The sequence below is a fragment of the Drosophila novamexicana genome, unplaced genomic scaffold, assembly GCF_003285875.2.
Source record: "Drosophila novamexicana strain 15010-1031.04,08,12 unplaced genomic scaffold, DnovRS2.1 tig00001062-arrow-arrow-pilon, whole genome shotgun sequence".
In the NCBI taxonomy this organism is placed as follows: Eukaryota; Metazoa; Arthropoda; class Insecta; order Diptera; family Drosophilidae; genus Drosophila; species Drosophila novamexicana.
The window spans coordinates 1,356,796-1,380,625 of NW_020824838.1; the positions used below are offsets into that span (position 1 = coordinate 1,356,796).

The window sequence follows — 23,830 nt, forward strand, 5'->3', positions numbered from 1 at the left end:
AATAAAGAAATATGTCTTTACGTTAAATAAATGAATGGGCAATTTCTGCTCAATTTTTGTGTGTCCGTGTAAGGACTTTACTTGAAATGGTGTGTCAACGGGTACAAAATGTGATAATATGTTAAGGGGTTTTATATAATTTTTGGATGCGCCCGTATCAATAAGGAGCTTAATGGTATAACCTGCTACTGTACGTGTGATGTACGGAAGCAGGGAGCTACCCCTAAAAAATTACAAGTTTCAGCCTCAGACAAATCATCGTCAACTGCTGTTGCTTCCGATTGTGAATGATTTTCGTAATCATCGTTACCTCTCTCTTGAGGCAAATGGTTTAATCTTTGCTGACTTCGCATTGATTGGTCACTATATTTTTGGGATTGTTTGCCATTCTGTGCCTGAGTTGGCTGCCTAAAACGCGAAGATGAGTCTACCTCCATCGGTTCAGGACCTTGTCCCTGTGTTTTCTGATTGTGAAAGCGTTGCTTTGAACTACCCGCTTTCTGTTGTCCCTGTTTTTCTTTTTGCCCTTTTTGGAAAACTGGACTCTTTTCCTGAAAATTATAATCGTTTTCCTGCTGACGTGAGCCCTGGGAACGTTGGCCAATTGATTTGTGAGATTTTTCCTCAGTGTGTTTTGCATAATTTGCCATAAAAATGCCTCGTTCGTTACTTGATTCTGCCTCCTGTGCTAATGCTAGGGCTGTTGGCAGATCGCGCGGCTGAGCCGGAAAAACGGCCCACTTAATTGACTTTCTAAGTCCCGAAACGAACGTGTGGAGCGCGTCGATTCTATATTTTTCGTTTAAAATCGCTGCTGAGGCTGGGTCATAAGTCATGAGTGTTTTATTTGTTAGTAGAGTTAAGTTTCGTTCTACGTCCTCATAGTATTTCAAGAGGGGCAAATCACCCTGTCTTAGGATACTAAGGTTCTGTTGTATCACATGTACCGGTGTTTTGTCGGCATACGTGAAATCTAATCTTGCAATAATTGCTTTAAAATTAAGTACTGTGTTAAAAGATGCAAGCACTGCATCTGCTGGGCCTCTTATTTTGTTTCGAATAATGGCTATGGCTTGATAATGCCTAGAACTCCCATTGTAGAATTCAAAAACTTTGTAGGCTGTGATAGCCGCTTGTCTCCATGAGACGTAGTTGTCCTGTTTCCCGTCAAATTCAGGAAGAGACTTTACTATGTCTAGCGGTTCGTCGCAACTTTTCCCTCGAATAATTTCGGTAGCTTGGTAAATTTCTACTTCTGGCGCGACCGCCCTAAGACTATTTAACTGTTGGGTGACTGCTGCTAATTTTTGCTCAAATAACTGTGCTTGACAGGCAAGGCTTGCACGCATCTGCTCTTCCAGACTTTTTAGCTGTTGTTCACTCATATTGTTATTTGTCCTGTTTTCTCGGTATGAAGGTATCAGTTCTTCGTCGCTACTGTCTGTCCGTCTTCTAACTCTAAACATCAAGTCCCAGAATATTTGTCGAGCAGTGAACTTTTATATGGTATTTTATATGTTTTTACGGGATTTGTAAAAATAATTTATTTTTTTTTTTTGTTTCTATTTTTTGTATTTATAAAAATATGTACAAAAAAAATTTTTTTATTTATAAGAATTTTACAAAAAAATTTTTTGGTTTATAAAAATTCTGCACAAATTTTTTGATTTATAAAAACCTTATGCAAATTTTTGATTTGTAAAAAATTTTACACACATCAAGTTTCTAACCAAGTTAAAATAAACAGAAAATTTTTTTTTTTTTTAACTGGTTCACCCTAATTCTGGACACACGTTGCTAGACAACTTTTATACTTTATTTTTAGCAGACAAAATGAGCACTCCACTTACATGAATTTCATATTTCCGCGTCTGACAAAATGCTAGCAGCTGTTGGTGGCCGATGCGGGGTGCAGCGCAGTTATGTAGTTTTTCGTTGGTTATAGCTTTCGCTGATCAAATGTTGAAATTTCCTTTAGTTTTGTTTTTTAGAGTTTGTATAGCGGCGTTTGCAATACGATTTTTTATTTATTTATTTAATTTAATTAATTTTTTTTTGTGTTTATTTGTTAATTGTCACCGCGGCGTTGGCATCACGATGCAATTATTACTGATTTTTCGATTTTAATCGCGGGTACTTCGACCGTTGGGCGCCAGTAACAAAATCCCGATTTTCGATATAAAATATTTATTCGGCTCAACTGAGCACTTGAGTTTCAAATTAAGAACTAACTTAAACATAGTTAAGCTCCTGACAACGTAACCCATGGCTCGCGGCAGCGCTGGAGCATAGCCCATGGTTCGTGGCAGAGCCGGCAGCAGAACGCTGACTTGGCGCCTCGTGACCGTTCTTGCGGCGATCACTCGACGCAGGCATGCAGGTGTCAGGTTCCGTTGGCAACTTAGTTGCACAAGCGTCCGGTCCAATGACCTGGTCAGCACAATTTGTCTTGCGCGTGTTAACTTACACATTGAGCTCTTGCTATAAAGTTCATTGGATAACTTTCTTAAAGCTTTTCAAATCAAATAATAGCCTGAAAAATACTTGTGAGCAACCAATTTACACAATTTTTTTGAGCAACTACTTTCGAGCTCAAATCCAAAGTATCAAATTTATGAAAATTTCGTAACATACAATACGAGTCAAAGACCTTAGTGAAAATTGATTCAACACGTATCACATGATTCCGCCGTTCTGTTCTACAAACAATAAATCTCCGCGCGGAATTATGTCGTTTCCGCGCGAACATATGTATATCATAATCTCGCGTTGGTCAACGGCGGGAATTAAGTAAAAGCTTTATTAAACGAACTGGCAATTTCTTGGAAAACTATACGATAATTTGTATTATAATGTCTAGCTCGAAAGAAATATTTATTTGCGCTTAGTGCATCCTCTCAATTTCAATTCCGTTACAATGGAAATCTGTCAATCTACTAAATATAAGTAAACTCATATACCGATAACTTCTTTTGTAATACCAAACTGATAATTTGATAGGCCATAAATTTAATTTATCATAATTTGATAGGCCAGAGTAATTGCCCAAGAGAGAAATCAAAACAAATGATTTACTTTTCCATAATAACCGTAAAATTGAAATAAAGCAAACAAAAATGTGAACCATAAATAAAAAAATTTAAAAAAAATCTATTTCTCAAGAAGCTTAAATATATATTTTAATTTTTAGACCACATTGCTAATACGCAGTGTTGTCTGCTTTTAGGAGCTCGAAATATTTTCGTTATTTTGCGCAACAACTGGTGCATCCATCGTTAGCTGATCAATGACCGGAAATGCGATTTATCTGAGCATCCATTGATTAATTTTGAATGTCACGGATGCCCTTTGCTCTTTCCGTTCCATTTTTGTTGTTGCTTTGCGCCTAAATAAACCACTTTAACTTTTACGAAGCACTTGCCTGAAGTTTTGCATGGCTCGGCACATAAAACAAAGTCTGGGACTGCTTTGGGCGGACCATCTATCAGCCATAAAAGTGTTCCTGGGCGGAGCTGTCCAAATGCAGCCGCCAGTCGCATGTGAGCACAGAAAATAAGTGTGTGGCATTTTCATAAATAGTTTTATGCAGGACATCAAATAATGCCACATGAAAGCCGCAATCAGCCAGAACATAAGCCCCACCATTTGTGCGCGTACAGATTTCTGTGCCTTAAAGAATATAATATATATTTGGAATATAATAATTCAAACAGTTTACACACTTCTTTCACAGCTCAGGCGCACTCTATGCTTTCGCAGTGTGTGTTATGCAAATGAGCATCTGGCATGGCTGTCTTTTCATTTTTATTGTTCCTAGTACTGAAGGCGTTGAAGCATTGGAATTTCGTAAATGCCGCAGTAACAAAACAAAACAAATAACAGCACAAAGTAGGGGGAAAAAAAACGAAAGAAATGAGAAACAAATAATAAAAAAATGCGTTGAAAGTTTTATATATTTTGCGTATACATTTTTGCTTGCGCCTTTGCAGGAACGTAGGTGGGCGTGCCAAAGAGGCCGAAAGGGTTCTTGTGGCGGGCTTGACTGAATTTCTTAAGCATGGAATTTAAATCTAATATAAATTCGGTTGCCAACCAAATAGGATCTGTAAATAATAAATAAGCTAAGAAAAAATAGTTACGCAAACGGACGCTCTAAGGTGCCAAAATTTACAAAATTGAATACAATTTAATTGAGTAGCAGGGGAAAAGAGTTGAAAAATTGAAGAATATATGATTCTCAAGATGCGCTTAAAATGGAGTAAAGTCCAAAACATGCAGGAAGTCATCTTAAAAATACTTATTATTGTATCCATTTGTCCCTAATTGGATATTCTTGGCAAAGATGTACATTCGTAAAGTACAAGTTAGCCCGAATCCCTCCCAACTATAAAAAATGTATATGCAGACAGTAGAACCTCCAAAAGGCGTGCAACATACTCACCAAAAGGGAAAAGCACACGGCAGCTGATGTGGGGCAGCTCCGGCGGGCGACGGCTAACCACGGCGGAGCACGGCGGATCTCGGAGGTACCTGACGTAGCGGCTGCTTTAAGAACTTTGAATATTTAATGGGGCACGCTTCTGAATTTGGATAAAGGACGCAGCTACTCGCACGAGCCTCATGCAGATGCATATAATTGTATTTTATGTTTATTTGGTTTTATTTATGGCATTTAATTTGATTTTTATGTACTTTGATTTCCATTACGCACAGCAGATTTGCCGTCGCGTAAGACTGCTGGGGAATAGGGGGATCGGCCATAAACAATATGTGTATGTGTACAATAAATTTGTTAAAACGACCCGACGACGCAAATATAATTTTATTTTATTTTATTTTATTTCGTTTTGGTTTTGGTTTTGGTTTTTATTCGCTTTGCGCAATTTGCACGTGTTCTTCGTTATAATTTTGTAGGCGTGACGCCCGACTTGCTCAGCAAAACAAATAAAAAATATAAAAAAATCTCAGCAGTCGATGATCGATCCCTCCTGTGTGCGCAAATCATATAAAGAAATTTTGGTTTTTATTTGGTGTTTAATGCCGTACTTACTGCCGGCTTAAATCTAAAATTCGTGAGCGCTCTTCAATTAAATTGCCTGAAAAATTGATGCGCTCAGGCGACCCGACTCCCGCCCCTAAATGGACCCAACGAGGTCTTTTGCCAGTGGCTTCAGCCAGTTCGTAATGAATTTAAATGAGCCACCGTCGGCTGCTGAGATATTTTCATTATTTTCATGCATTTTTTTGTTATTTTCATTATTGTATCTGCGTGTGACGTTTCTAGCGCGCCTTTAATTAATTATTTTAATCATATTTAAATTGCGGTTTTTTGATGTCTCTAACTAGCGCGCCTCTCTGAAGCTTACAACATAATAATGTAGAATTTCATTTAACCAACAAATTTGTAATCTTTATTAAAGTAGATACACATAAATAATAAGAGGCGAATGCGTGCATTCATTGAATATATAAATTATGCAAGTTTTTATTAAATAAAAAATAAGTAATCCAAAAATCTATTGAATAATAACTTTTTACTACTTATAAAATGTATAAAAATGAATTCAGTTATGTTAATCAAGTTAAACCTCCCTCATAAATCTTAAAACATTCTTTACATACAAAATTATATCAAAGTTATTTTTTTCTTCGTTAAATATTTTTAGCATTATTTTTATTTTGATTAATATTTAAAAAAATAATCCGAATTGCTTTAAAAATGTTATTTCATCATAACTGATAATTTTGATACTTTTTGCTCAAAAAAGGTTTTTTTTTTAGTTTAGTTGAGAATTTTGATTAAAGTTACTTTAACTTAATTAAAAAATATATTTTTTGTGCATGATTTTTCTTCTTACAGTTTATTGTGTCTTTTTTTTTTAACGAATTACGATGTTAATTAAATTGGAAAGTTAATTTTTTATTTATATTTTACTTTAATAAACCATTTTTTTTTAAGCTTACTGTTTTTTTTTTTTTGTAATAATTATATTTTTTGAATAATAATTCTAATTACTGTGTTGTTAATAAGTTTATTGTGTCTTTTTTTAACGAATTACGAAGTTAATTAAATTGACGAGTTAATTTAGTATTTGATATTTATATTTTACTTTCATAAACCATTTTTGTTTAAGCTTACCGTTTTTTTTTTTTTTTGTAATTATTATATTTTTTGATTAATTTTGAAAGGTTAATTGAAATTTATTTCGTAGAGTATTTAGTAATTATTTATTTGGATAAAGTCTTTGTCTTTCACAGTTGAATAAAGTTTATTTTATTTAAATTTATCATTTGTTTATTTTTTTATAATATTTGTATCTTAGAATTGAAATAAATTTCTGCCACTTCTAATAGAAGGCAGTTGGAAAATCCGCGAGAACGACCGCGCGCCGCAAACTGCGACTGGTAAATGACAATTGCGCCACTTGGCAGGACGACGGTTAGTGCAATAGTTTTTTTTTCTAGTTATTCAAAAACTAACGGAGGCAGCGACAACGAAGCGCACTTTGAATATTGGCGACACGCAAAGGAGCAAAAGAGAAAAGGACGTCGCAGCAACAACCGCCCAGGAGCCAAAACGAAACCGCACGCGACGTGCAACAGCCGCCAACTGATGGGTTTATATCTGCCAAAAGCAGTGGCAGTAGCAGCAGCAGCAGCACCAGTAGAAGCAGTAGAAGCAGCAAGTGCGCACTCACACAACCACAAGCATAGCCGCATACACACGCACATTACACGCACACAAACACACGCAAACGCACATCGTTCGCCTGTTTGTTGATAACAGTTTTCGAAATTCGAAATCATCGTCAGCTGCTGCTGCTGCTGCTGAAGGCGGGCAGCATTTTGTTACCCAAACGGAGGCAGAGCATCAACAACCAACAACAAGGTTCAGCATGTTGCATGTGCCACACGGTCCCAATCCCGTCCCAGTCACCAGCACGAGCACAGTTGACGCATGCGCCGATAAGTAGGCAACATTTCATATAATGACAACGTCCTTTTTCAACGCCTCGCAAGTTGGCGCCTCTTTTGGGGCACAGCGTTCACGTTTTCTGTTTGCATACCCTGTTTTCTGTAGGTTGATAGAGTATTTAGGATTTCTATGTAGTACAATGAATTGAATAAAATTTCAAACCTAAAATTTTGTTTAATTTATTATTTATTCGTATGTGGAAAGCAAAAATATTAGTATAAATTGATAATACAGAACACAAATAGAGTACATTGAACAAAAATTATTGATTTATTAAAATTTAATAATAACAATAAATAATTATTGTCAATTGCCGTTAATTTTTATTTTTAATTAAATTTACAACAATAAATTTTCATTTAACCGCTTTCCAACAATTTCGTATTTCTGCAAGAGAAGTTACCCAAAACCACATCCTAATGTTTTAAAAGTGTTCCTTTAGTTAGTTAAATATATGGAAATATATTAAGTTCGTTTGATGAATTTCACATAGGAATATCAACAATTTTTTTTTCTATTATAGATAAAAAAGTTGATTTTTAAACATTTTTTAAAGTTGTACAAATTGACTGCTCAGTTCCTTAAACTCTTTATTTTTTTACATTCGCTTTCATTCCAGGGTATTTCAAGGTCGACCCCTGAACCATCTGTCAAAATCTTTGCTGTTTCTTATTATATGTTTTTTTTGCTGTTGCCACCACATTGGGTTATTATCTTTATTGTCGTGCAATATTCGGATGGCTGTGAATGGAATTAGTCACCGTGCCAGCACTTGACTTTGCCGGCGGCTTCAAGTTCACGTGCTGCTGGGGCACTAATGAATTATGCCAAAGTTTTTAATGAAGCTCTTAATGGCGTGGCAAAGGCATTCGCCGGTCGAACTGGCCCAGTTGTGGTGTGGTTTCAAAAATAGCACAACGATTAGATAAGCTTGAAATATGAATGGAGCTTCTAAAGCTATTTATAACCATATTTGGTGTACCGGCAGATACATTTTGGTTTAGACTAAAAAAAAAATAATCAAAAATTACAAATTAACTATAACAATTTCTACATGAGTGCTATAATCAACCACAACAAAGTACCCGACCAGGAGATACCCTTTGTTTACATATGTTCATATGTGCTTCTTCTTACGCCAGCCACACACTATGGGAAATACAATTTTAAATTTAATAATTTTCCAGTATGTACAGTCAAAACATTATTTTGTTTTCAGGGCCCAGCGTTTGTATATACCTTGAAAAATTAGAAATTTGAGTCGGAAATGGATGCAGGTATCGAAAATGTAAAATATTCGTCATCTGTGTATACAAGAACCTTTAAACCCAGCTTGTTAAATCTAGCTCTTATAATCTTCGAGTTTAGCTTGATAGTCAATAGCTCCTCGTCCTATTCAAGAATTAATATACTTTATGAACTTAGAGATGCTTTCTTCTGCCTGTTACTTTCAAAACAGGTAAGTGGTATAAAAATGGCAAATTTGAGGCGAAATTGATTTGCAGCACATCAAATGCATTGCCTACTTAAATGCGCAGCTTTTGTTTTTTGGCTATGTTTGCCCTTGTCTGACCAGCTGCAAATTCCTGCAAAAAATTTCTCAACAGCTGCTTTCACATTTTTGACAGCCACAAGCTGGATTTGATGTGTGAGTGTTTGCTAATGTGTGTGTGTGTGTGTGCGTGTGTGTGAGTCGCTGACATGGAGAGGGTCTAAATGTTCACATAACGCCCGCTGCAATAACCACGGGCATTTCAAGGCAGCTGCAACACTTTGGGTAATCTGAAAAATTCAAGCGCAATCGGGTAAGCAGAAATTGAAGAAAACTAAATGTTCAACTGAAACTGAAAATGCATGTGAACTGAATACATTTCTAGTTGATTCGCAAACAGAGCAGCAGACCTCAGCGGCAAGCCTTAAGCGGTCTGAGCTTTGTTGAGTCTGTTATCAATTGCCTTAGCAAGGACGAACACTCACATAGACACACATATACAAGCGCGCACATATATTAACAGCAGACATGGAAAAGCATGGAAAGGAAGACATTGAGACTGTGCTTCACTATGCATACTCTGGCGGGCGTGAAAAAATAATAAAACATAAATGCCATTTGACCTTGTGTCGCGCGCAGAATGTCAATTGTTGTTCGTGAGGCTGGAGGCCAGTCTGGACTCGATGTAGTCGTAAGTTGGCAAGATGACAAAATGAATGATGCCCTGTAATGATGACTGGGCGCGATTCCAGGTTTCTGTCATTTCAACCGCCTCAACTGACACAATTTGTCGTGTCGCATACAGAGTTGGCAAATTGATTGACTTGGCTGGTAGCATAATTCAATTATGCAAAAAATTAAGAATATTCACACAAATGTTATCAACTATGAATGAAAAACAAGCTGACCTAATTACCAACTATTCCTCACGCTTACTTTATTAGGCAGTCAAGTTGAAAATCAATTGGTACTTTTGTATCTTTTGTCTATTGTGTATATTCATTAATAAAGCATTGAAAATTGCGTGTTTGTCCTGGTTTTTAATTGAGGCTAAGCAAGCGGGCAACATAAATGATACTAAATTGCTTATAGCGGAAGGTCGTGACGCTGGACACTTTTGAAATATGAGTTTTTATGCGAAATTGGGAGGTAAAATGTGACGCAATCAATACAAATGATCGTTGACTATTGGGACATGCTAACATAAAGTCAGGCGACATGTTTACAATGCATCTTATATATTTTTATTTTAATATTCTATTGGTCCTATTGTGTATCGCATTTAGTATTTTAAAAAGTGCGCGCATTGTGCTCTATGTCCAAAGCTCAGTGCTACAAGATTTTCTTCACCATTAGGTGGCAGCTCTGCAAGTCGAAATTTGATGCAATTAAAAACATTTGAGAATGTTTAAGCTGGGGGTATATAATGTTTCCTAAATATAGACTATGTAAATAATAGGAAATGAAACAGTCCTTTTATAATTTTGTATATTTTGTACTATTCAATTTTTAGCATACGTGCTGTTATTGTTATCGAAGCGTTGCCACTGTTCGATAATCTAAGTGACTGAACAACACTGCCCGCCAGTTGTTTGTTTTGTTTGTACCTGCTTACAACGACGACGGCTGCAAGGCTGCAAGGTGAATGAGTTTTGCGTAAAAAAAATTATAAATTAACAGCTGCGCGTGTGCCATTATGTGTGTAAACACACACATCGAAAGACAAACACATGGCAAATAAAATTCGTTATCGCTATCAGCAAATTGCACTTGGCGCCAATGCCGACGCCGGCGGCCGCAGGCGCCAATGCGAAATCATATTTATTTCACTAGTGCAAAAATTGATAAACGTGAAACATAAACAAATCGCTGATAAGCCGTTTAGCTGCTGCCATTATCAATGCACCGGTCATTTAGAAACATTCCTTCGTGTTCGCGCCAGCAACAACAAAATTATCAAGTTATACTTGTTGAGCGAGTTAAACGCCCAAGAAACTACCAACAATGGTGAAAATATTTAATGCTCTGCCCGCACAGCGGCGACAGCGACGCAGCCACTGACCTTTATTTGACTTTTACGCTACCAGTGCCTGCGCTCGGCAATGAAGAAAAAAAGACATTGCCTGCCACACACACAGCACAGACGTCGTGTCTGTAGCACTCCGTTGTTGTTGTTGCGTTGTGTTGTCGTTGTCGTTGTTGTTGTTGTTGTTGGAGTTTCTTGCAGCCGCTGCGGATGTCGGCGACGTCGACAGCGGCAGTCACAGACCAAGACACCAGCACAGTCTTAGTTCGGAAATATATGTATGTGTATACGAATATACTACTTATGAACATATATATGCGCACACACTAGAATATCTGGCCGCGCGTGCAAGAGACGCCTCGCCGCAGTTCACGCTCATCAGCTGAAATTAAAATTAATTCAATTAAAGCGTAAGAAAATGAATTGACCATGTGCCAAACGACGACCAATTGAAATTGAATTTTCATTGTCAAATCTTTGCCGAAAATGAAGACTCCTCTTCTTTACTTTTACTTTCGAACGGCAACATGCTGTCGATTGCCCAATGTCACGTACTTTTTTTTGTGGTTCAACAATTTCCGAGTGCCTAAATGTGATACTAATCAAGTACAACCTTTCTGATGTGCTCATGATACCTCAGATATTCAAGAAATGTTTGTAAATATTCTTAACGATTTTTGAAGTTGAAGAAAATGAGCCGAGAATTGTTGCACTTCTTCGTTTTTCATCATATTGACTCAAAACTCATTTTAAAAAATCAGAACTATATTTCATTTATCACGAGCGTCTGTAAAACCTGGGCCGGGAAGAGCTGGGTAATTCTCGATAGCCCGCTGCACCGAGGATAAATAACCAGAAGGCGCTGCAGCTGTTGTGTGTGCCTCGTGATACGTTAAGAAATACGTTAATCGTTCTAACTAAATAGTTAAAGTTATTAGTGCTAACACTTGTTGGAAATTAAGGCAACAGTAGCTATGCGGACCTTACGTAAGATTGACTAAAGTTGGTGAAGTTATTTGCTACCTGGTATACAAATTAATATTCGATTGGAAAATATGTTATACCTCGATTGTGAATCCAACATTCAAATCATAGAGCATAGCAATGTTTAGTTTGGTAGATTCGACTGTGCAAATAGTATCTGTGGTGCAACCAGACTAAGTACTTATCTGTAATTTCAATTGATAGTTTTTTTTTTTTTTTCAAAAAATATTGAAAATATTTGCAATTTTTTCCCAGCAAACTTACATAATTTGCATTATTCCAATGTCAAAAGCTTTTCCGAATTTATTGAGGGATTGCATTTATGTACTTTGCACAGTAGTACATACATATATATATATATATATATATATATATATATATAGGAAATTGGCAGCGGCAGCGATTTTCTTTGCTCATTTCGAACTCAACTAAATATAGCAGACCCCAAATTATGGACGACGAACGCAACCCGACAACGACGACGACGACGACGACAGTGTCATGGCCATTGCCGGGCGAGGAGCTGCGTTTGATGTTATCAATTGTCAACTATCAGTTCAGAGCTGGGGCGCACCTCCAGCTAGCTATGTGCCGGGTTGTTGATGTTGATGATGCAACGCGAGCAGCCGGCGCTTGATACGATGACGATGAGGCTTTGGTAGCACCAGCTTACAATTTACAGCTTAACGTTTGTATCTGGTTCAGCCGGCAGCTAAATTTAGTTGCGATTATCAATCAGTTTGCTTCGATTGCCTGGTCCGGTAGGTTGTCCGCTTGACCTGTCTCCCGGTCTGTCCACTACCAGCAACGCCGTTGGAGCCTTACAATGTTGCGGCGCCAAATGTCCTATCGGTTTGAAGATCAAGATTCTTCGTCTATGGCCTTGCGGGTTGGCTTCAATGTTTTAATTTGGTTTGTTTTCTATTTTATTTTAATCATATTTAACACCTTTCGTTCTTTTTAACCACAGATGAATCGTCGATTTTCTCGGGTGGAGTCCGGCACGGACCTGAAGGATTACTTCGATCGCGGCGATAATGCATCGCGCGAGAATCGCTGGAACTTTGAGGTCGCCTGGGAAGTGGCCAACAAGGTTGGCGGCATTTACACGGTGATACGCTCCAAAGCCTATGTATCCACAGAGGAGATGGGCGAGCAGCTGTGCATGATGGGCCCCTACAAGGAACATTGTGCACGCACCGAAATGGAGGAAATTGAATTTCCACGTGGCAATCCGCTGCTGGATGCGGTGAATACGTTACGCTCGAGAGGCTACAAAATTCACACCGGTCGGTGGCTCGTCGATGGCAATCCCCAGTTGATACTGTTTGACATTGGCTCTGCCGCCTGGAAATTGGATCAGTTCAAGTCCGAGATGTGGGAGAAGTGTAACATTGGCGTGCCCCATTTAGATATAGAGACGAACGATGCCATTATTCTAGGCTTCATGATTGCTGAGTTCCTGGAGGAGTTCCGTAACTGTGCCATCGCCTTCTCCCAGAACAATGATCTGAACCCACCACGCATTGTCGCCCACTTTCATGAGTGGCAGGCCGGCGTGGGTCTGATAGTGTTGCGCACACGACTCATTGAGATCGCTACCGTGTTCACCACGCATGCCACTCTCCTGGGTCGCTACCTGTGCGCTGGCAATACCGATTTCTACAACAATCTCGACAAGTTTGCTGTGGACGAGGAGGCCGGCAAGCGTCAAATATATCATCGCTATTGTATGGAGCGTGGCGCCACGCATTTGGCGCATGTCTTTACCACTGTCTCGGAAATCACAGGCTACGAGGCGGAGCATCTGCTCAAACGTAAGCCGGACATCATAACGCCCAATGGCCTGAATGTCAAAAAGTTTTCGGCCATTCATGAGTTCCAGAATTTGCATGCCGTTGCCAAGGAGAAGATCAATGAGTTTGTGCGCGGTCATTTCTATGGGTAATTACAATTGGCAGTTTTATACAGTTTTTAAACCTCACTTAAAACGATCCCCAACTTACAGCCACATGGACTTTGATCTGGATAAGACGCTGTACTTCTTCATTGCTGGCCGTTATGAGTTTGGCAATAAAGGCGCCGATATATTCATCGAGGCGCTGGCTCGTTTGAATGCGATGCTGAAGCACGAGCGTCCCGACACCACTGTGGTGGCCTTCCTCATCTTTCCCACCAAGACAAACAACTTTAATGTGGATTCGCTGCGTGGCCATGCAGTGATCAAGCAGTTGCGCGACACCATCAACAATGTGCAGCAGGCGGTGGGCAAGCGCATGTTCGACACATGCGTTAAGGGTCACATACCCAGCCCCGACGAGCTGTTGCAGAAGGATGATCTGGTGAAGATAAAGCGTTGTATGTATGCCATGCAACGTGATTCAATGCCGCCGGTTACCACGCACAACGTGGCTGATGATTGGAACGATCCGGTTCTATCTTCAATCAGGCGCTGTCATTTATTCAATTCGGTTCACGATCGTGTCAAAATGGTCTTTCATCCGGAGTTTTTGACATCGACGAATCCACTGTTCGGCATTGATTACGAGGAATTTGTGCGCGGCTGCCATTTGGGCGTGTTCCCATCTTACTACGAGCCCTGGGGCTATACACCCGCCGAGTGTACCGTCATGGGGATACCAAGTGTGACCACAAATCTGTCGGGCTTCGGTTGTTTCATGCAGGAGCACATCAGCGATCCCAAATCCTATGGCATCTACATTGTTGATCGTCGCTATATTGGTTTGGAGAACAGCGTACAGCAGTTGTCCAGCTTTATGATGGAGTTCTCACGTCTAAATCGCCGCCAACGCATCATTCAGCGCAATCGCACGGAGCGGCTCAGCGATCTGCTTGACTGGCGTACGCTGGGCATTGTAAGTGTAGCTAAAATACCCCTTAAATCGGACAAATATTCATATCTCGTCTCTCTCTCTTTTCTTCTCAGTACTACAGACAGGCTAGGGTGAAGGCCTTGCAGGCCGTCTATCCGGATTATGTGGATGAGAGCTCTGCGTATGGTTCACGCAGCAATTTGATCTTCTCACGCCCACAAAGCGAACCGCCCAGTCCCACATCTTCGCGTAAGTTTAATTAATCATATAAATGGATTAATAAAAAAGAACCCTGTTATAACTTTTATATGTTTCAATTGATTCTTATTCTACAATTTGTATTTATATATTATATATATAATACTTAAAAATATATGTAAGCATATGCTCACAGGTGCGATTATGAACCACAAGTTTCACAATACAATATCGCGATTAATATTAATGATTTAAAATTAGCTAGCCGCTTTATTTAATAGGGATTTCATGATATTTATATAGAGGTAGTCCGGCGGATATGTAATCTTTAAATGACATCATGTGTTTCAATGATTTCTGAATGTCAAATCGCATTCAACTACTGTTAATAGATGCGATTATGAATCACAAGATACGCAATGCTATAATAATAATAATTTCAAGTTAGCTAGCTAGCTGCAGTCGAAAAAAAAATCTAATCTATTTCCTCTCTATTTTACAGGACACACCACACCAGCGCCATCTCTGCATGGCTCTGATGATGAGGACTCGGTTGATGAGGAAACTGAGCTGAAGGAACTGGGCATTAAGTAAACCACACTATCCTGATGTCAGCACTGGCTTTACGAACAACTCATACAGCGCAATATTACCATAAGTTTAGTAATTTTGTTTCACACGTTCAAAGGGCGCACAGTCGAACAGACGACCACGCCCACAAAGAGAAACTATCTACCTACTATGCTACAACTGTTTTCTTAAACCAATTTATACGCTCATACGCAACAGTTAGAACAATTTGAGTATTTTTTGCCAAATGCGACAATTCTATTTAATGTTGTTTAGTCTATAAGCAGATCAAAGTACCAACAACAAAACGAATGTTATTAAAACAAATTAAATTATTATTTACCCAATTACTCAACAATCGGCCACTAATTGACCTTATCAAATTTATCCAAATATATAATTACTAGAATGCGTATTCGCAATTCGTTTGTTGTTTAAGTTTTGTCCCAATCAAAACACTGCAAAATGCAAAGCATAAACAAATGTTGATTATCGGGCAAATATAAAAGTTATACGCACTATGTTGAAATTAGATTAAATATATATCTAAATATATATATATATGACATATGATATATTGAACTATGAAATGAAAAAATTGGCTAAGCCCTTAAGGCTCGTCCCCTTCAATTATGTAACCTCATATAATATACTGCCTCATATTGATTAACCAACGATTGGATACATTGTTCTTTAAACGGTCTTTGCAAAGTATAAAAACCGAGTAAAAAGTTTAAAATAAATTCGAGCAAGTCTTTGTTACAATCATATATAAAACTGTTTGTCCTGACTAAGATTGACCGACTAACTGGTTTGCGATCAAACTGTGAAAAGTAGGAAGCTAAGCTTTTCACTGTCATGGAGATGCACGCAAAGCGGGGTTTTGAAATATTCCACCCGTAGGTGTAAAAAATAGCGGAAAACGTTTGTATGAAACTTTTTTGTTTACCATTCGATTGGCTTCCAGCTTTTTTTCAAAAATCTTCGTTCAAATTCATTTGAGAGGTTCTTTACACTTCAATTACTCTTGGATAAAGAATACGGTTGAAAGGTTATAAGGGTGGAGTTTTATGTTTTGTTTCATGGGCCACAGACCTATGTTTAAAGCACTCCATTAAAAAGAAAATGATTATGTGTTCCAGCGATTATGGAAATTCCATTTCCAAACTTATTTCTTTTATTTATTATCTGAGATCATTATGGACATTACTTTTAAAGGCTCATTTTTCGGCTTCAATATTCCCACCACAAGATCGGCGGAAACCGATACCAACTTTTGTTTTTATTATAATATTGTCTTGAAATGTGTAACGCATAGAAGGAGACATCTCCGACCCCATAAAGTATATATATTCTTGATCAGCATCAACAGCCGAGTCGATATAGCCATGTCCGTCTGTCCGTCTGTCCGTCTGACCGTCTGTCCGTCTGTCTGTTTCTATGCGAGCAAGTCCCTCAGTTTTAGAGCTATCTGAATGAAATTTTGCAGAAGTCCCGCTTTCTGTTGCACGCAGCATATATGTGAAAACCAGCTGGATCGGACCACTATATTATATAGCTGCCATAGGAACGATCGGTCGAAAATTATGTTTTTGTATGAAAAAACATTTTATTTTTCAAGATATCTTGACCAAACTCGGTATTTATTAGTTTTACTATGCTCCTCATATATATGCAAAATCCTATTAAGATTGGATCATATAGCTGCCATAGGAACGATCTGTCGAAAATTAAGTTTTTGTATGAAAAAACATTTTGTTTATCAAGATATCTTGACGAAACTCGGCATTAACTATTTTTCCTGTGCTTCTTAGATACGGGCACAGCACTATAAGCATTATGAAAAGGTTGGGTCTGCAAGGGTATTAGATCTTCGGCGTGCCGAAAATAGCCTTTCTTCCTTGCATTGAATCAGGGAATATAAATTGTGTATTTTGAGCACACTCCACCTCTCAACGAAATTGAGTTAATCATCAGAAAGTCAGATAAGCGATTGGCTTGATATGGTCAAACCCATTTATCTGTATGTTTTAAGCAGTAAACTAAGGGAAATAGAATCAGCGTCAATGATGCATCAGTCCAATTATTCGAAAAGCCTGATTCACAGTCTTAGAAATTTACTCACACATTTTTCCTCTTCAAAACGTAATCTCCCTTTATAGATTATAATACATTGCAGCCGAAGAAAAGATAATGTTGAACAAGGTGTGTTAAGTTGATTTATGTATTTATATTCCTAGCGATTTTAGAAGTCAATCATCGCCATCCGGTCAAATTTTTTTTATTACCTAAGCGCCATGCAATTTTTAATAGTAGTTCTCTTTTCTTGTATTTTATTCTACTTTTTTAACTTCTTAAAATTGAAAAGCGGTTTGGACTCGTTGGCTGTGCAGCTGGAAATCCTAGGGTGGCTGAGGTAGTTGCTTATTTGCCAGTGTGGCGGCTGTATAAAGAACGTATAAACTTGCCATTACTTTGGCGGTGTCGTCGGCGCTGGGCGGGCACATCGTAGCCCGGATCGTAGTCATAGTCCTTTGAGTCATCCTCCAAGTGCGCTGGAGGCGAAGGCTTATGTTTGGGCACTTCGTTACCATTGCCGCCGCTCTTGCAATCTTCCAATTGGCCATCGGCGCCCACACACTTTTCCGATTCCAGCACCCAACCGCTGTCGGTATCGGTGTCATTGTCCAGCTCCTTGTCCTGGGCAGTGTCCTCTTCCTGCTCCTCCTCCTGCTCTGCTTCCTGCTCCTGGCCCTGATCCTCGTACATTGGCGGCGGCTGATAGTTATAGAAAAAGTTTGGATATGGATGGGGCGCATACAAAAGCGGCGAGGGTATCAATAGGGCCCCGTAATTTGCAAAACAGCCGGAGCAGCCGGCTGGCAGCCCGTTCTGCAAGATGTAGCCATAGCTCATTTGCAAGCAATTTTGGCAGCTGCTACGTTTCAAACGAATGCTGTTCGGATTCTGGCCACAGGCAACATAGGGCCAAGCGTTCATGTAATTACAGCGTGGAGCTTGGGATTGCGATTGGGATCGGGCTGGGCTTCGGGTTCGGGCTTGCTTTCGTGGCTTGGACCTGCGTCGGTGAACCGGAACATACTCCACGGTCTCCTGGCACACATCTGGCTGATCCTTCTCGCAGATGACCACACGCTTCGCGTGCATCACCCGCGCTTGGCAACGCTCGCCACAAACCCGATGACGCGAGTGCTCCCTGCAGTGCTCCTTGTGCTCGCAGTCTCGCTCTCGGCGCACCACATAGCAGCACGAGCCCTGCTCATTGTAGCCCAGTCCGAAGCGGCCGCCCACCTGGGAGACATTCTGATGCACCTTGACATTAACCTCGTTGCGGCCCTGAATGTTATTCTTGATAATATTGTTAATCTCGTTTGTCAGCCTTATGATATTCGTGGTGTTCAGGGCTGGCTGTGCCAGTGGCACGTAGCTGGTATCGTTGACACCCTGCACCAGCAGCGGCTCATCCGTAAGCTCCGGGCAGAGAGGGCACTCCGACTCGCACTTGTCCAGCCCGCCACAGATATCCATGCAGCTCTGTCGATTCGCCTGGCACTCCTCGTAATCGCGCAGCGATGGCTGCTCATAGTTCTGCAGCGGCGTATGCAGCACAATCGTATCCCTAATGGTATCGTTGACCTCGCCACTGACCCATGGTCCCAAGGCCAGCAGTACCACACACGCGATAGCGGCAAGCTGAAAAAGGTGCACATTATAAGATAAGAATCAAGCGACATTCCGTCATACCTGCGATGAAATAGCATTATAAATGAATAAGTTGGACACCTACCTCCATTTTCAGAATATTTGGAACAACTGGCTCTGTTCCCTTCGAGTTGTTAGTTGCAAACTCTTTTGTTATACTGCAGCAAAAACTGTGCTTCCAATAACCATGTGGTAATTATTAGCCCATTGATAAGATAGCGCTATCATTTAAATTGATTATGCTCTATTTATCGGTTTCAGAGAGAGATGGAGCGACAGAGAGAGGGAGAGAGAGAGAGAGAGAGAGAGAGAGAGAGAGAGCGAGAGAGTACCATGCGTTAGATCATCAATTAACAGGTTGACCAACAAATGCATCATATATTTATTTTCTTGTATAATTTTAATGTTTTTTTTTTATATTAATATAATATACTCATCTGAATTAAAACTAGGTGATAACCAGTGTCCAGGTCCGAAGTGGCTTGACCTGTCTGACGGATTGTTGACTAATTGGCGATAATTGATCTATGTGCAGGCTTAACAGACAGCTGCAATGATGCTTTTGGTATTTGAGCGTCGGACCGACAAGCGCGAAATTACCGGCTCAAATCCATCATCGTCAAGTTATATTTGTTTACCAAATTCCAATAAGAATTTGGCAGGCCCCACGCAGCGGCAAATAATTTGAGTATTACTTGCTTTTTCAATAGAAGAACATACAAAAGCGAGAGAGAGAGAGAGAGAGAGAGAGCGCGAGAGAGGGGAGAGGAAAAAGCTGCTAGAGAGTAAAGTTGTGAATATATTACTTATAATCAAAACATAACACAAGCCTGTATGTCATACATGAATTCATGAGAATCGCATAGAAGGACGATATTTAAAAATACAAGTTTTATTTTATTTTTTATTATTTGCACAACAAGTGTAAAATAAATCATATTTTCATTTTTAACATTTAAAGCACCTATTGAAGCTGAGCTGGTCACATTGCCTATCGACGCCAGCCATCCTGAGGACGGCAGCCCACAGAGTCGGCGAATTGCGGCGAATCGCAAAATTGTTCTTGATTGTAGTAGGCACAGCTGGGGCTGTTGCAGCGGTAGTCGTAGCAGTAGGGGGAACAGGAGGACATCTGGCCCGAAGCACAGCCGCTGCAGTCATACCTCTCTAGAAGAAATAATGCCAAAAGGAAAAACCATAAGAAACCCTTTGAGACCCAAATCTAAAAGTCAATTCCAGTCACCTGCGACTTGCATGCAGTTGCCCTGCAATTGACAGCCGGCATTCCAGTTGGGCGGCATGCTGAGCATTTGGGCATCGTTGACATGCCAGGTGTTCACACTTGCTGGCCTTATCGCTACCTTAGGCGCTGTACAGAAGTCGCCGCACAGCTGCTGCCTCGGATTATAGCATTGCCAGCGATTACTGTCCGCCGGACAGCGGCAGGTGCGTGGCGCAATCACAGTGCAGCATTTGGTTGGAGTTGATGGCGGAGGTGTTATCTCCTCCGCTTCCTCCACTGCCTCCTCGGATTCCTCCTCGTAGTCCCTGTAATCTGTTGGTAGCGTGAGTGAGGCATTGACTGTCAAATGCTGCACATTATTTAGCACCAAGTCGGGCGTATTCTTCGAGTTCTCGTTGATGATCGTTCGCTGGAGATTAATGGGACTCAACTCAATCGGCTCGGGTAGAGCGCAATTCTGACCCGTCCAGTAAGTGCCCTTGGGGCACCGCGGCTCCACACAACGCCCGTTCGAGTAGACCTTTGAGCCGCAATATACCAGACGGCAGATGTCATTTATAAGGACTGTGCCTCTCGGGCAGATACGCAGCGGAGCAGGCGGCGGTGGGGTCGTTGTCTTTCTGGTTGTCGTCGTTTTCCGGGCTGTTGTGGTTGGTTGAGTGGTTGTAGTAGTTGTAGGAGGTTCATAGGGTCTATTTGTGGTCTCGGGATGAACGGGTGGATACGGAGCTACAGGCTGATTTGGGCAAGGAGCAGGCTGAGGCTGAGCGGGTGGATAGGGTGTTACAGGCTGATTTGGGCAGGGAGCAGGCTGGGACTGAGCGGGTGGATAGGGAGTTACAGGCTGATTTGGACAAGGTGCTGGCTCGAGCTGAACGGGTGGATAGGGTGTTACAGGCTGATTTGGGCAGGGAGCAGGCTGGGACTGAACGGGTGGATAGGGAGTTACAGGCTGATTTGGGCAGGGAGCAGGCTGGGGCTGAGCGGGTGGATAGGGAGTTACGGGCTGATTTGGACAAGGTGCTGGCTGGGGCTGAACGGGTAGATAGGGAGTTACAGGCTGATTTGGACAAGGTGCTGGCTGGAGCTGAACGGGTGGATAGGGTGTTACAGGCTGATTTGGACAAGGTGCTGGCTGGAGCTGAACGGGTGGATAGGGTGTTACAGGCTGATTTGGGCAGGGAGCAGGCTGGGACTGAACGGGTGGATAGGGAGTTACAGGCTGATTTGGGCAGGGAGCAGGCTGGGGCTGAGCGGGTGGATAGGGAGTTACGGGCTGATTTGGACAAGGTTCTGGCTGGGGCTGAGCGGGTGGATAGGGTGTTACAGGCTGATTTGGATAGGGAGCAGGCTGGGACTGAACGAATGGATAGGGAGTTACAGGCGGATTTGGGCAGGGAGCAGGCTGGTTCTGAACTGGTTGATTTGGGCAAGGTGCAGGTTGGGGCTGAACTGGTTGATTTGGACAAAGCGAATTTACGGATTGTGCGTTAGTTGACCCTGACGGAAAAACGTGTACCACAACTCCGTTTGCGCAGACTTGGCCTGGACCTGAATAATGATAAACCATATATACATATATATATTGTGCGAACCTAATAAATAATCACTCACCGCATCCACTTGGAGTCGGAAAAGGCAGCACACAAGCCCCATTCTGAGGAACGTAGGGCGCGTTACAAGAAATCGCTGCTTGCCCGCACGGAGCGTTCACGGTAACTGAAGTCTGGGGACATTGGGCACGGGCGCTGGCTAGAAGAAGAGCCAACAGAGCGCAAGGTAGAAGTAGCACTTGATAGACGAGCATGCCGATTAGAAATGATCTGTGAGCTCTGTTTGTGGCTTGGCCAAACGTTAAAAATGTCGCATTTTACCTAACGCGTGCAGCTTTCCAGCAAAGGTTATCAGGACGGGGCAATTATGTTTCAAGCGCCACAACACAATTTTCGTGAGCTGCAGTCAATTAGTTGCCGTTCGAGCTTGGGACCGGATGGGACAATGTTGACTTCGTACTGGGCGATAGTGTCGATATTCTGCGTAATATGCTCATCTCTGTGTGCCGTGGAAGGTTATCAAGATACTAATGGAGAGGTATAACGGCGTCGATTGCACAATTCGACAGATAATGAATGAAATTTTTATAGTGGATGACATGTCCACAAGGTTATGAGTCCGTCAATGGCCTGTGCTATAGGAAGAGCTTGTGTCAGGAAGGTGAGTTGAATTGCCATTCGATTGGAAAGCTATTTATTTTAACAACAATGCGGATTAGGCTACTTTATGCATACGGATGGCATGTGCTATTCGATAAACCCGAAGCCTTGCCCCGACGTACCCGCACCCACAACCCCGACACCCACAACCCTGGGCCCAACCCAGAGCCCAGCTGCTCCGAGCTTGTGTCCGCAAGGTCAGTTAAATTTTTATTCGATTTTAAAACTTACACTAATATCAAGGTTACCCTAATATTAAGGTTACTTTATGCATACGGACGGCATGTGCTATTTGATAAACCCGGAACCTTGTCCATATGCACCCACTCCTACAACCACGACTACGACCACAACAACCACCACCACCACCACTACCACAGAGGAGCCCACCACTAGCGAGGAACCCACAGAAGAACCCACCACTAGCGAGGAAACCACAGAAGAACCCACCACTACCGAGGAACCTACCTTTGAACCTCCGCCTGTGCCTGAACCTGCTGAACAAGCCCGCTGTCCACCTGGCTCGATATTCTTTGAGGCACAGTGCCGCAAGATTATCTGTTCACAGGGCGAATACCATGCAGGTCGTTGTCTTCTGCCCGCCTGTCCCGCGGGCACAGTGTGGCGCGGAAAGCGCTGCCAGCCGCCAGGCTATTTGACAACCATACTCGAGATCGATAACGTGATCAAGAACAAGCATGAGTATCAAACGGTGACAGAGAACGTGAATCGTGTGGAGTACCAGACCATTAGGCCCTACGATCCGAACGAGGATAGCAGCTATGACAAAGCGAAGCCACCAACGAAATTAACTGTTTCAACCCCAATACCAGCCAGTGTGACCCCGCGGCCGGCGACGGATTGCTGCACGGTGAAGAGCCCGCGTATCTGTCGACCCTATCCACCGACATGGGTATGCTTTAACCGTAGTCAAAAGCTATGCGATCCAAGGATTTGTACCAGCCCAATGATCTATCTGAAGCCACCACGAATTGTGCAGCTGAATGATCCGCCAATGCTGGTGATGCCGCCAAATCCACCATTGTCGGGTTGCATGAATGCCGATTGCCAAGAGAGCGGTAAGTGGAGCTCATAATCAAAGCTTATTAGCTATGTTGTCTGTTTCATTGAATCCATTTGCAGAAATGCTCAACTGCTCTGGATGTGCCCAGGGGCAGCGGGAGAACTGCTCCGCCGCCTGCTATAATTACTTCTGTCCAGACAATAGCTGCGAGTTCAAAAATTCTGAGGAGTTTTGTGCACTATATCCTGGCGGATTTGGGTGCAACAAAAACGACGGATGCGTCTGGAAATGGTGCACCAAGAAATGCCATTAATATTTCATAGATATAGTCGATATAAACTATATATTGGAGTGTATAGCACATTCCCTACTTGTTCGTAAATATATGATATATATATACATCATTCCGGGTAGCAATATTAATTATGATTTTAATTTGTCACTTTTACTTTGCAATTGTCAACTGCCATTGTATAAATAAATTTGAATATACGCGCCTTGGTGTTTATATAAATAGTTGCCACCTGGGGGAAAAAACGCCTCTTTA

At 41.3% G+C, this 23,830-nt stretch overlaps 5 protein-coding genes across 6 annotated transcripts in view; 2 read left to right on the forward strand and 3 right to left on the reverse strand.

The window, feature by feature from the left end:
* Positions 1–4,498, reverse strand: part of LOC115766034 (soluble guanylate cyclase 88E) — a 56,572-nt gene extending 52,074 nt beyond the window's left edge. Inside the window, exon 1 of the mRNA XM_030709805.1 lies at positions 4,442–4,498. The gene's annotated coding sequence lies outside the window, so the exon portion shown is untranslated. The remainder of the gene's footprint in view (positions 1–4,441) is intronic.
* A 5,563-nt stretch (positions 4,499–10,061) lies between these two features.
* On the forward strand, positions 10,062–15,578 carry LOC115766067 (glycogen [starch] synthase). Of its 2 annotated transcripts, none has more exons than XM_030709871.1 (5): positions 10,062–10,109; positions 12,449–13,422; positions 13,487–14,354; positions 14,426–14,561; positions 15,013–15,578. In XM_030709871.1, the coding sequence occupies exons 2-5, from the start codon at positions 12,449–12,451 to the stop codon at positions 15,102–15,104; spliced, it is 2,070 nt and encodes a 689-aa protein (XP_030565731.1). In that variant the 5' UTR covers positions 10,062–10,109; the 3' UTR covers positions 15,105–15,578. The 2 variants fall into 2 exon arrangements, with proteins under 2 accessions (XP_030565731.1, XP_030565730.1); XM_030709870.1 differs by lacking the exon at positions 10,062–10,109 and adding an exon at positions 12,185–12,367.
* Positions 15,579–17,301: 1,723 nt separating this feature from the next.
* LOC115766105 lies at positions 17,302–18,944 on the reverse strand. Its single transcript, XM_030709925.1, has 2 exons — positions 18,889–18,944; positions 17,302–18,794 (listed from the first exon to the last, which is right to left on the reverse strand). The coding sequence occupies exons 1-2, from the start codon at positions 18,892–18,894 to the stop codon at positions 17,505–17,507; spliced, it is 1,296 nt and encodes a 431-aa protein (XP_030565785.1). The 5' UTR covers positions 18,895–18,944; the 3' UTR covers positions 17,302–17,504.
* Positions 18,945–19,768: 824 nt separating this feature from the next.
* LOC115766213 (vegetative cell wall protein gp1) lies at positions 19,769–21,960 on the reverse strand. The gene is made up of 4 exons (XM_030710064.1): positions 21,921–21,960; positions 21,661–21,869; positions 20,047–21,597; positions 19,769–19,970 (listed from the first exon to the last, which is right to left on the reverse strand). Exons 2-4 carry the CDS (start codon positions 21,851–21,853, stop codon positions 19,795–19,797), a joined length of 1,920 nt encoding a protein of 639 aa, XP_030565924.1. The 5' UTR covers positions 21,854–21,869; positions 21,921–21,960; the 3' UTR covers positions 19,769–19,794.
* On the forward strand, positions 21,956–23,678 carry LOC115766214 (mucin-2). Its single transcript, XM_030710065.1, has 5 exons — positions 21,956–22,137; positions 22,191–22,260; positions 22,319–22,456; positions 22,520–23,338; positions 23,403–23,678. Exons 1-5 carry the CDS (start codon positions 21,967–21,969, stop codon positions 23,594–23,596), a joined length of 1,392 nt encoding a protein of 463 aa, XP_030565925.1. The 5' UTR covers positions 21,956–21,966; the 3' UTR covers positions 23,597–23,678.
* The last annotated feature ends 152 nt before the right edge of the window (positions 23,679–23,830 follow it).

What these genes read in the sequence shown, in the direction of transcription:
- LOC115766214 (XM_030710065.1), top strand. Translation starts at nt 21,967, where the DNA reads ATGTTTCAAGCGCCACAACACAATTTTCGTGAGCTGCAGTCAATTAGT. An exon ending in ATCAAGATACTAATGGAGAG is followed by an intron (nt 22,138 to 22,190) that starts GTATAACGGCGT and finishes AAATTTTTATAG; the next exon opens with TGGATGACATGTCCACAAGG. An exon ending in GAAGAGCTTGTGTCAGGAAG is followed by an intron (nt 22,261 to 22,318) that starts GTGAGTTGAATT and finishes AATGCGGATTAG; the next exon opens with GCTACTTTATGCATACGGAT.
- LOC115766067 (XM_030709870.1), top strand. Translation starts at nt 12,305, where the DNA reads ATGTTGCGGCGCCAAATGTCCTATCGGTTTGAAGATCAAGATTCTTCG. An exon ending in CTTCGTCTATGGCCTTGCGG is followed by an intron (nt 12,368 to 12,448) that starts GTTGGCTTCAAT and finishes TTTTAACCACAG; the next exon opens with ATGAATCGTCGATTTTCTCG. An exon ending in ACTGGCGTACGCTGGGCATT is followed by an intron (nt 14,355 to 14,425) that starts GTAAGTGTAGCT and finishes TTTTCTTCTCAG; the next exon opens with TACTACAGACAGGCTAGGGT.
- LOC115766213 (XM_030710064.1), bottom strand. Translation starts at nt 21,853, where the DNA reads ATGCTCGTCTATCAAGTGCTACTTCTACCTTGCGCTCTGTTGGCTCTT. An exon ending in TCCGACTCCAAGTGGATGCG is followed by an intron (nt 21,598 to 21,660) that starts GTGAGTGATTAT and finishes ATCATTATTCAG; the next exon opens with GTCCAGGCCAAGTCTGCGCA. An exon ending in CAACTGCATGCAAGTCGCAG is followed by an intron (nt 19,971 to 20,046) that starts GTGACTGGAATT and finishes TATTTCTTCTAG; the next exon opens with AGAGGTATGACTGCAGCGGC.